The 14,318-nt window shown below is 55.7% G+C and overlaps 1 protein-coding gene across 2 annotated transcripts in view; it reads left to right on the top strand.

Moving 5' to 3' along the window:
* Positions 1-7,441: 7,441 nt before the first annotated feature.
* The window catches only part of WNT3A (Wnt family member 3A), a 72,677-nt gene continuing 65,800 nt past the window's right edge, over positions 7,442-14,318 (top strand). Inside the window, exon 1 of one of the 2 annotated variants that reach the window (XM_086408020.1) lies at positions 7,442-7,748. In XM_086408020.1, coding sequence (XP_086264146.1) covers positions 7,678-7,748 — 71 coding nt within the window. In that variant the 5' untranslated portion in view covers positions 7,442-7,677. The remainder of the gene's footprint in view (positions 7,749-14,318) is intronic. The other variant, XM_086408021.1, reaches the window with a different exon arrangement.

The following is a 14,318-nucleotide window of genomic DNA, read 5'->3' as shown; positions in this document are numbered from 1 at the left end:
TCACTGGAGCCAGAGAATAGCAAAAGGGGAAGGGAGTGCTGATGAGGACCTTGGACAGCTTCAGCCCCTCTGCCCTCCCTACTCACACGCTCCTACGATCATGCCCCACCGTTTCTGACCTGCGAACCCCGACTTGGAGGTGTGTGCAGGCAACAGCCCAGCCTCTCTTGACCCAGGGAGATGGAGACCAATGGTAGCATGCTTCTCCCACCAACGCTGGTGGAGGCGCTGGAGATGATGCGGAGGGTTCAGTGCACCAAAGGAGAAGGCGATCTTGAGTGCAGAAGGAGTTGGAGACTGAGTGACAGGCAGGCAGCAAGGATGCCACAGAGGAGGCATTCAGACCCTGAGTCTGACCCTCTGAATGTCAGCCCCATGGATCTTGCACTCAACTCCTCTGGGCCTCAGTTCTGACTCACATCCTGAGGAGAGTTGCATCGTGTCTCGAGTGGTTTTGGGATCAAGTGACTCTCACCACCTGCCTAACTCAGACCAGCCAGGACTGAGGTCACTGCCATTCCCAGGAGGAGGGTCAGCTGCACTCAGTCTTGGGGGCACCAAAGGCTGGGCAGGTGCTGAGGCTTGCTCCATCCACAGCTGAGCCCAAGCCGCACCGCCTACAGGAGATAGACCTACAAGTGGCCCCAAGCGTCCTACCCAGGCCGCCTCACTCGACATCTCCACAGGGTGGCAGTGCTGTCCCAGAAGAGGACTTCTGGCAGGCGGCTACTCAAACACCAACGGCACCCCGGGGAAGCGATCACACAAAACTTAGCACGTTAGAATGGCTAGGATAACATAACACCTTCACTTTACAAGTGAGCAAAGCCTCAGAGTCAGGCTTCTAGGCCTCACAGGAAGCCAAGATTCCGGGACAATTGATGCACAGATCCTAATGGTCACGATGAGCGTCTAGGATTCCAGAGAGTCCATGGTGCTGATTTTAAAATTGTGTTTTCTTATGGTTCTAAGACTCCACATGCGGCTCCCTGCTTTGAGAATCAAGTGATGCCAAGATCCGATGGCTCAGCTCTGGGCCCCATGATTCTGTGACTGAGTGATGCCAGCATTTCAAGAGTTCATTCATTCTGTTAAGCAGAATTCAGCATGTGGCTACTTGCCTGCATTCTAAGTCGATTCAGTTGTGTCCAGCTCTTTGCGATGCTATGCAATGGAGCCCTCCAGGCTCCTCTGTCCGTTTAATTCTCCAGGCAAGAATACTGGAGTGGGTTGCCATACCCTCCTCCAAGGGATCTTCCCAATTCAGGGGTTGAACCTGTGTTTCTGAAGTCTCCTGTGTTGGCAAGCAGGTTCTTTACCATGTGGCTACTTAGGGAGTTAGAAAACTCAGTGGCCCTACTTTTTGACTCTTGGATTCCATCCTCCTCCTCCCCGCACCCCTCTGCAGAGATCCACAATTCCCACATCACCAGGCTGCCTCTGCCATCCAAGGAGGGCAAGCTCAAGGGTAATGCAGCCTGGGAATTCCCTGGAAATGCAATGGTTAGTACTCAGCACTTTCACTGCAGTGGCCCAGGTTCAGTCCCTGGGTCGGGGGGGAACTAAGATTCTGCAAGCTGCATGGTGTGGTCAAAAAAGAAAGAGTACACCCTGCAACCAGAGCAGGCTCAGCCATATCTCCTGCACTCCCAGTCCTAAATGGAGGGGATGGAAAGTTAGGGTGCCGACAGAAAGACACAGGAGGTAGGGCTGCACACAGAAGTCTGCATTACTGGGGATGTTTGCCAGCCTTTGACGATAGCTTCCCATGCAACATCCAGAGCCTTGGCTCTTGGTGATCCAGGAGCAGATGTCCTGAAAGGCATGAAGAATCCCTGGGGTGTGAGGTCTAGAAATCAGAATCTTTCTGCCCTCAGCCTCTGCCCCTCACCCTGAGCCTACTTTCTCTGAACAAGGAGGGAGCTGACCTAAGGTTCTGGTCACAAATCAGAGCCTCTGATTAAAATCAGAATGGAACTCTCAGGGGAATTTAGAAGAGGTAAGCATGTGAGGGGAGAGCCAGCTATGGGATGCTATCTTGAGACAGATGCATTTGTTCTCAAAGCGACTTCCTTAAACTTCTGCAAATGCTTTTTCCAGGGACTCCAGAAGGCAGGGAACCAAGCCCACCAGGTACCTCACCCTTCATTCACAGGAATCAGCTCAGAGAGATGGACAGGCACAGACCAAGTTTGTTCTCCTGTGGACACATGCCCCCACTCGAGCCCTGTCCATCCCGTGCCTGTGTGCTCAGTGGCTTCAGGTGTGTCCGACTCTTTGTGACCCTGTGGACCGTAGCCCGCCAGGCCTTTCTGTCCATGGGATTCTCCAGGCAAGAATACTGGAGTGAGTTGCCATGCCCTCCTCCAGGGGATCTTCCCGAACCCGGGATTGAATTGGCATCTCCTGCATTGCAGGCAGGTTCTTCACCTGCTGACCCACCACCCGGAACCCCCTCTCCATCCCAGCCATAAACTTTTCAGGCTTCTGCCATGCAGCTTTCAGAATTATGAGTCCCTCCATGAGGAATCAAATCTCGGAAGGACTTACATTGTCTACAGATATGCAAGTTTCAGAGAGACTGAGACCCCAGTCCTGCATTGATTCCTTCTGGGGATCTGGGGGGGGGTGCTATGTTATGAATGTCACCGAGCCTCCTTGCCTCCTTCAGAGACAGATGTTTCCAGGGGGCATGGATGAGACCATGGCCCCACAGCACTGGGCAGAGCCTGGGCACCCAGAGCATGTGGTGTTGTCACTGTCTTAAAGAGCATTTGGGAAGCCATCTCATCCGACTGCCTACCTTTACCGGGAGAATCTTCCAGAGGGACAAGAAGAGGTGAAAAATTCACTAGATTTGAACTGTAGAGGAGAGGTTCTTAGAACACTAACAAAACTACAAACTAACTTGAAAAGATGTGGGCCAATAGTAAGGACCAATGCACACACACACAGCAGGATTAGACACAAGGCAGGACACATGAAGAGGTGTACCTGCAGCCAGGAGAGCGATGGAGGAAGCAGAAAAGCCAGACGACTCATGCATCTCATGAGCGGCGCACTTAAGATTCATAGTTCCCAAAGTGCGTGCCGAGGCACCGTGGAGTGCCACAGCAAATTCCCAGGGCATTGCAGGATACTGCAAATGTTCAAGGAACAGGTAGCAATATGGTCATGTGGAGAACAGATACCTACTAGCTCCAGGTAATTCTGTCTCAGCTTGGATGGTGGCATCTTGCTTTGTGAAGCTCCGTTTCTGGTTTTTGCTGTGATTAGAAAGCAAGTACCAAGAGAAAACTGATGAAGAACAGGAAGCAAAGTGTCTCACCTGAGGTTGCAGCCACATGCTTCCCATGGGTAAGTGACTGCAGTTATGTGAGGATGAAATAAATATAGCATTTTTTTCCTTTTAACTTACATAAATTTCTTTTCCCGAGAGCTACTAACTAGTATATTATTTGGACCTATGCTATGCTATGCTAAAAGTCACTTCAGTCGTGTCCGACTCTGTGCAACCCCAGAGACGGCAGCCCACTAGGCTCCCCCGTCCCTGGGATTCTCCAGGCAAGAACACTGGAGTGGGTTGCCATTTCCTTCTCCAATGCGTGAAAATGAAAAGTGAAAGGGAAGTCGCTCAGTCGTGTCCGACTCTTAGCGACCCCATGGACTGCAGCCTATCAGGCTCCTCCGCCCATGGGATTTTCCAGGCAAGAGCACTGGAGTGGGTTGCCATTTCCTTCTCCGATTTGGACCTAATAAAACTATACATAGCTAAACAAAACTATTATGCATTTTTTTGGCCTGAGGCAAAAAGGACAGAAAATGGACAGAAATTCTGCCTCTGAATATAAGCACCTCCCTCTGAAGAGCAGATGTCCCAGTAATGACAGCCCCACAGCAGGTCACGGAAGCTGCCAGAAAGAGCTTAGAACCAAATGGGCCTGGAGGTAAAAAGAGCACCCCTCCTCTGACTTTAGACTTTCACCCTTTCCTCTTGTAGTCCCTCCAAGGTCACAGCTGCAGGGCTTCTCAGCTACCCAAAGCCTCTCCTGTCTCCTCTCAACTTTAAAAAAAATTTTTTGCCACTTTATTTTTTAATCCCTCAACTTTTTGAAAAAGAAGAAAGAGACTGATTAGTCATTTAGTGTCTGAAAGCCTGGCGGCCCTTTCCCCAGTACCAGAAGGATTTCTACCTGATACCTACCAGACTAGGATTCAAATGCTACCACGGACCAGGGTTCACTAGCTCAGAAAGCAAATTGCCCTCTCATCTGGGCTCCAGCCCCGACACTGGGTCCTTGCCCTCCCTTCCCCGTTTCCTAGCAGGGACCGCCAACGCTCCTGGGACCATACCTTCCTTCTCCTCTGGGACAACTCTGGAAGGAAGCAGCCCCAAGGGGCCTCTGGAAGATCTATGGTGAGGCAAAAAAAAAAAAAAAAGAAAAACTTTTCTCCAAGGGCATCCATAATTCTTCAGAATGTTGTATTAGACCTGAGACCATGGGCCAGTCCTAGAAGCTCCCATTGTGTGACAGCAGAGGGCGCTGCCAGGAAGGCCTCCTCCCCTTCACCTTCAGGGAAGGAACCCAGACTCCATGGCCAGCGTGAGCAGGGAGCAGCAGCGCAGAGCAGACATGCCACACCGCAAGGCTGACTCTGTCCTTAAGTCAGGCTGCAGAATTTCCAGCTGAACATCAGGGGGCAGGAAAGAATCCCATCGACTCAGCTATAATGGAAACATCCCCCTCCTGCCCCTGTACTTTTCACTACCCCAACCTGGGGATGGCCCCTATCCCCATGATCCTGGGCTACTCAAGGGGCTTCTATGATACCCAGAGAAGGCACTGGGATCCCCGTTTCTTCATGCCACAACCCCCATGAGAGCCTCACAGGGTCTGTGGAGGGCTGGTAGCCCTCACCATCTGGACTCGGGTGGCACTGCTCTCCAGACTTTCCTCTGAGGTCCTGCTACCCAACTAGGGATCGCTGTTCCCCCTCTTCTCTACACTTACATGGGCTGTTTGAGGTCAAAGCCTCCAAAAAACTACAGAATGGCAGCAAAGGAAAAGGACCCTGCAAGATCAGAAATGTGGAAAGGGCCAGCTCGAGAAGCCCCCAGCGTGGCGCCACCATGCAACTTGCCCTGGCTACAGCTCGCCCAAAGGCGCACTGAGATGCACATTTTTCAGGGAACTCTAAAGACCTGGGAGTCTTCAAGTGGGAGAGGAATCAGAGCAGTTATCTCTCTCTCTGTCTCTCCCTGCACCATAGGAGGCTGCCCAAGCTCAGGGTGCCCAGCCTCTCTCTTCCACTCTACCACATAACTTAGGCAGAGAGCAGGGACCAAATGAATGGGCTGGTTCATTTCCCAGTGGCTTAGAGGTAATGAATCCACCTGCAAAGGAGGAAACACGGGTTCCAGCCCCAGGTCAGGAAGATTCCCTGGAGAAGGAAATGGCAACTCACTCCATTGTCTTGTCTGAGAAATCCCATGGACAGAGGAGCCTGGTGGGCTACAGTCCACAGGGTCACAGGCAAGCAGGGACCAAATGAGAGAGAAGCAAGCAGCAAAGGAAGACTGGAGGGGTGTGGCAGATGAGGAGGCAGGAGGCAGGACTTCGGAGACAGCACCCACCAGCTCCGTCCTCCCGAGAGCCCATCACAGAGGGACAGTCCACCGTTGGGTAGGACACAGCTATCCACTCCTCTTGTGTGTGAGGAGCCAGCAGCCTCTAATCCCAGGGCCCCAGTGGGGAGGGGGGTGGGAGCCTGCTGCATCAGGATTGGCCCCACCCTACGCCCACAGCCCAGGTCCCCAGTAATGCGATAATTGGGTGGGATTTTCACTGAGAGAGAGGGGAAGTCCAGAAGAGGACGAGCTAACTCCCCAACCTGCCTCATTCCAAAACTCTTCCCTCCTTCCCTCTGCGGGTGAGGGGGCACGGTGACTCAGAGGAGGGGTAGAAGGACCAGGCATGCGTAGACTCAACTGGATCCCACTGGCAGTGCCTGGAAAAGGCAACACTCCTTGAAAGAGAATGGCTCTTGCTCCATATCTGCAGGACCCCACAAGCACCCGCTACAGATGGGAAAACCAAGGTGGATGGGCCAGCATGTCAAGGGGTATGGCCTGCCTCTAGTTCTCCAGCCCGTACTAAACCTGTAGGGTCACTAATTCACTCTCTGCCCTGAGAAGCAGCCACATGCCAGCCAGAGGCCTCTCGGTGGAGCCACACACTCTGCAGATCACATGGTAAGGCAAGGCTCAGGGCTCTGGAGAGGCAGATGGTCGACACGAAGAGACAATACAGAAGAGCCTGGAGTTGGGATTTTTATTCACAGTTCTCCTCTCAATTGCAAAACAGTAGCATGGATTCCTGCCCCCCCTTTATTCACAGTCATTGAGACTGACTGGGTCTCCTGCTAATACACAAAGTGGGGGAGGGAAGAGAAACTGGGAAGACCTCTTGACTTGGATCTTCCTATCCCCAAATAACTCTGGCTCCTGTCTCCCTGGGCTACAGATGAATATGCAAACAGAGCCTTGCAGTGGGCTAGGAGCTAGAGAACTGGCTAGCCACTCTTTGTGACCTTGGATAAGTCACTTACCCTCTCTGGTCTTCCCTTTCCCCATCAGCAAAAATCATAAGGCTTACCAGAGTTGTCAGAAATCACTTCTGGCTGAAGAAGCCAGCAGCCCTGGGCAGACTGTGGTCCCAGAGCCTGGGCACCAATTGGCTACACTGTCCCTGGGGCCCAGAAGCACCAGGACTGCTGTTCCCTTCCCTAGTGGTGTGTGGAGAGAACGTGTAGACCTCAACACCTGGACCCTAAACAGAGCTGGGCTGTTTCCCAATAGTGACCTTCAGAAACGTGGCTGCACCCTAGATGCCCACCCAGCGGCTGTCCCCAGGCAGGCCTCGCCTTGTCCTGGCCGCTCGCCATTGGCCCAGCTCCCAGCAGAGCCGCAAGGCGCAGCTCAAGGAGCCCAGCCTCGGACGAACGGGCCCCCAGTAAGGGGATGGACGAAATGGAGCCGCAGCCCAAGCACCTGAGGGCGAGGGGCAGAGCGCGCGACGACACAGGAGCGGGATCGGCAGCGGGACAGCGCGTCCCACAGTGAGCGCAGGGAGCGCGGGGCTCCAAACCTCAGGAACCGTCCATGAGCCCCGAGGGGGCGCGGCCCGGGAGCTCAGACGGGTTACCTGCGGACTCTGTAACCTCTGTCCGGCCGCCGCCTGGCCAGCTGCCAGTCCGGCACAACGCAAACCTTGCAGCCGGCGCACCCGCGCACCCCCGCACACCCCTGGCACCCCCGCGCTCCTCGCGGCCACGGGAGGGGCGGGCGCCGCAGCCGCCTCCGAGCTAGCTCCCAGGGCCCCGCCCGCCCCCTGTCTGCCCCGCCCCGGCCCCGGCCCCGGCGGGCGCCCCCCGCGGCGCTGCCCCGCCCCCGCCGTCCCGCGCTGCCCCGGGCCCCGGCCCGCCGCCCGGCTGCCGGCCCACCTGGCTCAGCGCCGCCCTCGGAGCCCGCGCACCCGCGCTCACCCGCGCACCCCGCGCACCCCGCGGCCGCAGGAGGGCCCAGCGCCGCCGCCCGCGAGCTCCCAGGGCCCGGCCCGCTCCGGCGCCCGCGCTCTCGGGGCGGACTCCTGGCCCTCCGAGATCTCCCGCCCGGCGATGGCCCCGCTCGGATATTTCATATTCCTCTACGGCCTGAAGCAAGCGCTGGGCAACTACCCGATCTGGTGGTGAGTGAGCCTTCTTCACGTTCTCCCCGGCCTGTGTGCGTCCCCCAGTCACCGTCCCCTCGGGCAGGGCCCCGCGGTGGCCCGGAGCCCGCGCTCTGCCCTGCCCTCCTGTTCCGCGGGTGGTTTGTTTTCCTTGGCGGCCACTTTCGACCTGTTCGGGCCGGGGCTGGGACGCGGGTGGCGGAGTTTCCGGGGACATTGATCTCTCGGGCATAGAGGAGCTCCCGGCGTCGGACGGGGCGAGCAGTGAGCTGCGAGAGGCAGAAACTGGATCCACACGAGTGGCACGAACGCTTGGGCAGCCCGAGGTCAAGAGAAGCCAGGAGTACAAGCTGGGAGAGGGAGATCCGCCTGAGACTTTCTTTAAGGACATGTCTTACACACCACACACGCGCACACACACCTTAAAGCAAAGTCAGTGAGACAAGACCGAACAGCTCGAAGCAGCGTAGTTACGTAAAGACTGCGGGGACCCGGCCGGGAGTGGCGGGCGCACCGCGGCCAGCACCTGGCCCTGCTGCGTCTTCCTGCTGCAGTCCCGAACGAGATGTAAGAAGGGGCTTCGGGAGAGGTAAAGAGGGAGAAAGCATCGAGTTTGAGGGCTCCTTAGTGAGAGGCTCCGCAAACCCACATCCGAGACGTCTTCCACCCCCAGGCAAGACACATTCCCGTGAAACCCTCCTAAACCTGGTGATGGAAGGGCAGATGAACCAAGAGAAGGTCCTGAGGGTCTACAGCACAAATCCTGAGGGGAGGAGGGAAGCTACTTCGGTAGAGTCCCCACAGGCAAGGGTCACTCCAGCTCCCCAGGGGCGAGGGCAAGGGCTCTCTGAGATGCTCAAGATTTGACGAACACAGCTGGGGGAAATAAGGGAGCCGAGGGGCCTGAACGCGCCGCTGGAGGAGACCCAGATCAGAGACAAGCCTTCACATACACATGCGCGCGCACGCACGCGCACACACACACACCAGGAACTCTCTCCGACGGCTTGCCTGGAATTATAATAATTATGCCGAGGGGAAGTTGGGGCGGGGGGAGACTGAGTGAGCCGAAGTACATCTAATCCGATAATAATTTTTCTCTTCGAGATTGTTCAGGAGCGGGGGCGCCCTAGGTGTGCGGCGCGGGTCCAGGCGCAGCCTGGCGGGACGGGGCGGGGCTCAAGAAGGAGGCACCGGCGGGTACGAGGGCTTGGGAGAGATGGCAGGGCGGCGGGGACGTGTTGCGGAGACCCCGGCGCGTCCCGCACCCGCGCGGCACCTGCAGCTCCTGGCTGCGGCGGGCGTGCCTACGAACGCGGGGACACTGACTCCCGGGGAACCAGAGAAGCGCGTCGGAGAGAGCCCTCGGCCGCCTGCTGCCGCGGGGGCCTCTAATTAGAGCCCGCCGCCGCTGCATTCCTGGGCGCTAGAGGAAGCGCCTTCGCCCCCGCGCTTCTTCCAGAAAGAAGGGCCCTGTCACCAGCCTCTGGCCACCCAACGCCGTTGAATGTTTGTCCTCTCGGCCCTGGGCGTCCCTGCCCTTGCTCCCCTCAACACACCTATGCCACCCCTTCCGCCTGGGCCAGATGTGTTCCATCTGAAAGATCCTGGGGCATGCTTGGTGCTTCCGGCATTCTCCAGGTGAGTGGGGAGGGGCGTCCTGTCCCCACCCCCTCCCTTTCAATGGCCCACCCAATCAAGAGTCTAGAGCAACTCTAACCCCAAAGGGAAGAGGGTGCCACGGAACCGCCCCCCCCCCCACGCCCCACTTTGCTCTCCATATGATTCTCGCACTCAGTGGTTCTCTTGTTTCTTGAGAAGCATCTTCGGGGGCCACAACCTCAAGGCTCATTGAGGACCAGCACTTTTCTCTCTTCCTTCCCTCTGCCCCCAGGCCATCTGGACACAGCAAGGATGTGGTCTGTCCACGGTGCACATGTGCATAATGGAAAGGAGGGCTCACAAAGAAAGAAATGGCGTTTAACAGCAGCAGGAAGGCACTCTATCTTCATATCCAACCTAATGGAGTTTCCCACAGGTGGCTCCTTCTTTTTTCTTGCCCACCCCCTCTCCTGCTTCCCCACCCCTCAGTGAGGCATTGGAGTTGGGGGGGACCCTCTCTTTATAACTTCTCACCTTCACACTCAGCCTGCCTAGTTGGTATTCCATTTCACCTTCCCTCCCCAAAATTAAGTCACTGCTCTCATCACTTCTCCCCACCCCACCCCCAACTCCTTGCATATGAAAGTGAAAGTGACAGGGACTTCCTCACCTGGAGAAACAAGGAAACAGCCCAAATTGGGAGTAATTAGGCTTTGAAGTTGGTGTAGTCTTGGTGGGAGGGTGGAAGGGGAGGAGGAGGTGGCGCTGCATCCCGTGGGGATTTAAAGAGCCAACCGCCTCCCCAGGACCATCTTGGAAGTGTCCTTCACCCTAGATGTTCAAGGTCCAAAGGTCCCAGCAGAGGCACAGAGAGACAGCCCTAAGACCAGAATGTTGAAAGTTGCAGAGACCTCCAAGAACGTGTGTTCTGGTCTCCTCATGTGACAGAGGGGTCCAGAGAAGGGACCTGGAAGGTGACAGAACACAGGCCTGGGCACCTGATCCCAGAGGCCAGCCACCAGCATCCCACGGGGCCATGTACTGCAGACCTACCAGGAGGCACTAGCTCCCTCTCCCTCACTCCCCTGATCCAGACTGAATTCTTGTTTAATTAGAATTGATCAGAAAGATCTATGTGAATACAGAACAGGCATCATGGTCAAGGGGAACACACAGAAGCCTTGAAGAACTATACTCAGTACACAGCTGACGATGTGCTACAGGCACCTGCCGCCCACTTCACATGTCTGGGCTGATGGCATCTTGTGATCCCCTCCCCTCCCCTGGGGCTGACCCTGGAGGTCAGCCTGTTTTCTCCCCTGCCCTGTTCCCGCAAAGCCAGGCCCCTTCATCTCCTGCACAGACTGCAACGCCCCATCGCACCACCTTCTGCCTCTGTTCTCACCTCCCCTCCACCCTCCCCTCTAACCTTCCTGGAGTTCCAGCAGCAGTGTCTTTACCTGCACAGACAGCCTGGCCCTCCTTGTCCTGTCGGTTCCCCTTTCCTGCCACCCAGCACCCCACCAGTCTCTGCTGTACCTAGAGCTCCCCAGCACTGAGTGGTACCTGGAGTGGATGTCACCCCAGCTGACCCCGGAAATTCCCCATGAGGCTGCGTCCAGTCTTCTCCCATCCCTGAGCCAGCTCAGCAGCCTGAGACAGACTCCCAATGCAGTGTTCTCGCTTCTCCCCACTCTCACTCCTTCTCCTCCCTCCCTAGCCCCCGCACCCCACACTCATTTGTATGCAGACGCCCTGCTCTGAGCATGTATCCAGACCCTAAGGAATGCCAGCTTGGCCATCACCCCTCCACACACTCTAGAACTTTCTCTCTGCACAACCTTCCCTGGCGTTGGCTCTACTGGTTCTTCACACACAGGGGTCTTCTCGGTCCCAGGCGGAACACAGGCTTCCCCCCGTGGACCCTAATGCTTGTGGGGCACAAGTGCGTGTGGAATTCAGGGAGAAAGAAAGAGAGCTCTGAAGGCGATATGTAGGACCCGCAGACTCAAAGGGTGTGTGGGGGAGAGTGAGGAGGAGCGGGGGAAGGGAGAGATGAGCAGTCACACAGAGGACGAGGTTGCTCGTGTCAGACAACAAGGGACCTGGGAGGGCTGAGCAAGGCTCCGAGGCTTCTCACCAGGGAAGGGCCCAAGCAAGCCAGACTCCCTGAGCTGCCGGTCCTCTGTGAGCCCGCCCACTGCGGGCCCCTCCCCAGGGCAGCCCTGTCCCTCCTCCTGATTCTTCCTTCTCACCTTACCCTGTTTGTTTGCCCCTCTCTCCGTGTATGTGCGCGCGCCCTCTCTACCTCTGTCTGTCTGTCTCTCTCTGTCTCTCTGTGTGTCTGTCTGTCCTCGTCTCTCTCTGTCTGTATTTGTCCCTCTGAATCTCCGTGTTTGTCTCTGTTTCTCTCTTTTCCGGTCTCTGTGTCTGTCCCTCTCTCTCTCCCTGCAGCCCTGAGACTGGTGATGGTACCAGCTAGCCTATGAAACTAGAGAAATCCAGATGCCAGTTCGACACCCTTGGTGTTGTAGGATCTCAGGGTACTGGGAACAATGTTCCTCCACAGAACCACCAATGGGCATCCTTTTATTGAAGAGCAATGTTAGAAATGACCATAGGTAAAATATGTATGACCAGAAATCTTGTTTTATATCACCAAGTTGAGTATGCATCATCTTGATCCCTTGAAAGCCCACCATGGTACTCACTCCTTCCAGAATGCAAAAGTATCAACCACCTCTCACATCCAACTTGATATGACTTGGCCACCTACACACTCGGGACTCTGTCTGGGACTCAGATGGGGCAGCTTCTCCCACGCTAGCTAACCCTGCATTTCACTGGGCTTCTTGTCATCCTTTAAAATGATTCTGTTTTATTTGCACAAATCTCCTAGAATTCTTTGTGACAGCGAAGAGGGTGAGTAAATACAATCAAGGAGGAATACAGTCTGGAGAGGCTATAAAATCTCACTTTTCACGGTGGGTCTCACTTACAAATCTCCAGCCTGGAAGGACTGAAGTTGCCCTGTTCCAGAGGGGCTCTGCCACCATCGTGCAGGCCAGGACAGGGAAGGCAGGGTTTGGGTATACCTCCTGTCCCTGAAAGTATCAGTTATATTCAAACTGTAGTCCACAGACCAGAGCCCATCCATGCATAGTTGTTCATGAAGAAATATGAACAGAAGTTGAAAATAGGTGTTCAGGAAGAATTACGGCAGTTTTAAAAATGTGTTATGTATTATTTTAGCAGACTTTTAATGTAATTTATAATAATGGATTAGGAATTTAAAAACCCCAAACCCAAGTTCTGTAGCTAGTTTGAGAAGCTGAAGCCCCCACAACAGGCAGCTTCTGCCATGCCCAGGTCAAGGATCATTCCCCTTGAGGCTCCATCACCTAACACTTGTCATTTGCATTTTTGAGCCAAGTTTTAGAGTTTGTATTTACCCCTTTCAAGTGCAATCGAAGAACTGGAGCCTCCTGTTGTTGAGAAGTGTTGGGGGAACACCCCACTGCAGTTTGGTGTGTGAGAAGCTGCTGGGCAAGGAGGACTGGACTTCTGTGTGGCTCCAGCAAACCCTGGGAGCAGAGGCTATAGGTAGCCAGAAGGCAGATTTTGGTTCAGTATAGGAAAGGCTTCCTGGATCTGAGAGTGGTGGTAGTGAGCTGCCCATCCATGAAGGGGCAGAAGAAGAGGCTGAGGAAGGAACAGCCTGCCTTGGTTGGGGGTGGGGGCGGGGGCTTCCCACAGACACTACAGCGGCTGAGAATCCAAGGTTTACAAGACCCAGCTCCTCCCCCTCCCCTCCCAGCTCAGCCCTGAAGTCCTCCTGGTAAGTTCCCTAAACTCTGCTAGGCGCAGCTGGGATAGTTCACAGTTACACAGTGATCAATGAGCCCACCCTGGCATGCCTTTGCCCCCCCACACCCCGACAGCGTGCCCGCCCCTCCTAGTGCCCTGCATCCCATCTCACTTCCTCCAGCCTTGCTCAGCTTATCCCAGATCTGACCATGACTCCTCGGCAGACTGGGATGGATGCTGTAGGGTAACATGTGGAGAATAAGGCTCTGACTCTGGCCAGGCTGCCTGATCCCTGTGAAACCTGTCCCCACCCCCACCCCGCTTTGTGGCATTGTCATAAGAATGGCACCTATATCACCAGGCTGCGAGATCCTACGGGGTATGTGTTATCCTTCCCCACAACCTTGGCCCTTCACCCCTCGTAGCTGTTAGATAAGACTTTGTTGAACAAGTGAATGAAGGAATAAATGGGTGGAATATTTCCTATGAAAAACAGAAACTGTATTGGGTCTGTGCCTGGGGACATGAAAACATAGTTGACTGTTTTTACAACCCCCTCAACTGAACCCCTGGCTCTGGGGCTGGGTTCCCGCCATGTACCAGGCCAGCTCTGCCTCGGTCTTCCTCCCAGTCTCTCCAGGTGACACCCTGGAGGTGTCTCACACTTTGGTGCTTCCACATTCCTTCCCCGACAAAACGTGCTGCTGCCGCCCAGGGAAGCGGGCAAATGCATGGCCGCGGGCACGGGAGCCTCTGCCCGCCTGCTGGGACTTGCGCGAAGTATGTGTCAGTAATCCCGGCTCGGCCCGGTGGGGCAGGAGAGGGTGCTGGGAGGGCTGCAGGCAGGGCCACAGCAGCCCAGGAGCTGGGAAGAGGTGGCCCCCGACACCAGGGATCCAGGTCCCGGGACACCCCTCCTCATAGGCCCTCCCATTGCCGAAAGTGCTCCAGCTGCTAGGGAGGGGTCTTCCAGGTGAGAGAGAGAGGAAGGAGGCATGTGGGTCCCTCTGGGAGATGTCATAGTGGGTAGGGAGAGAAGGCAAAATCTGGAACGCCTTGGGGCAAATGAGCACCCTTGGGGGAGTCTGGGTCCTATGAGCCTCCTGAACAGCTCCATCCAGAAAGGACAGAGCCTACCCATCAAGCTGGGTAGCCATCAACCCACAAGGCAACCAGCCC

The sequence above is a fragment of the Bos grunniens genome, chromosome 7 (genome assembly GCF_055505025.1).
Source record: "Bos grunniens cultivar Pamir isolate PY7600 chromosome 7, Bosgru_T2T1.0, whole genome shotgun sequence".
Taxonomy (NCBI): domain Eukaryota; kingdom Metazoa; phylum Chordata; class Mammalia; order Artiodactyla; family Bovidae; genus Bos; species Bos grunniens.
The sequence above is the reverse complement of the archived record's forward strand: the minus strand, read 5'-3'. Positions and strand labels throughout refer to the sequence as shown.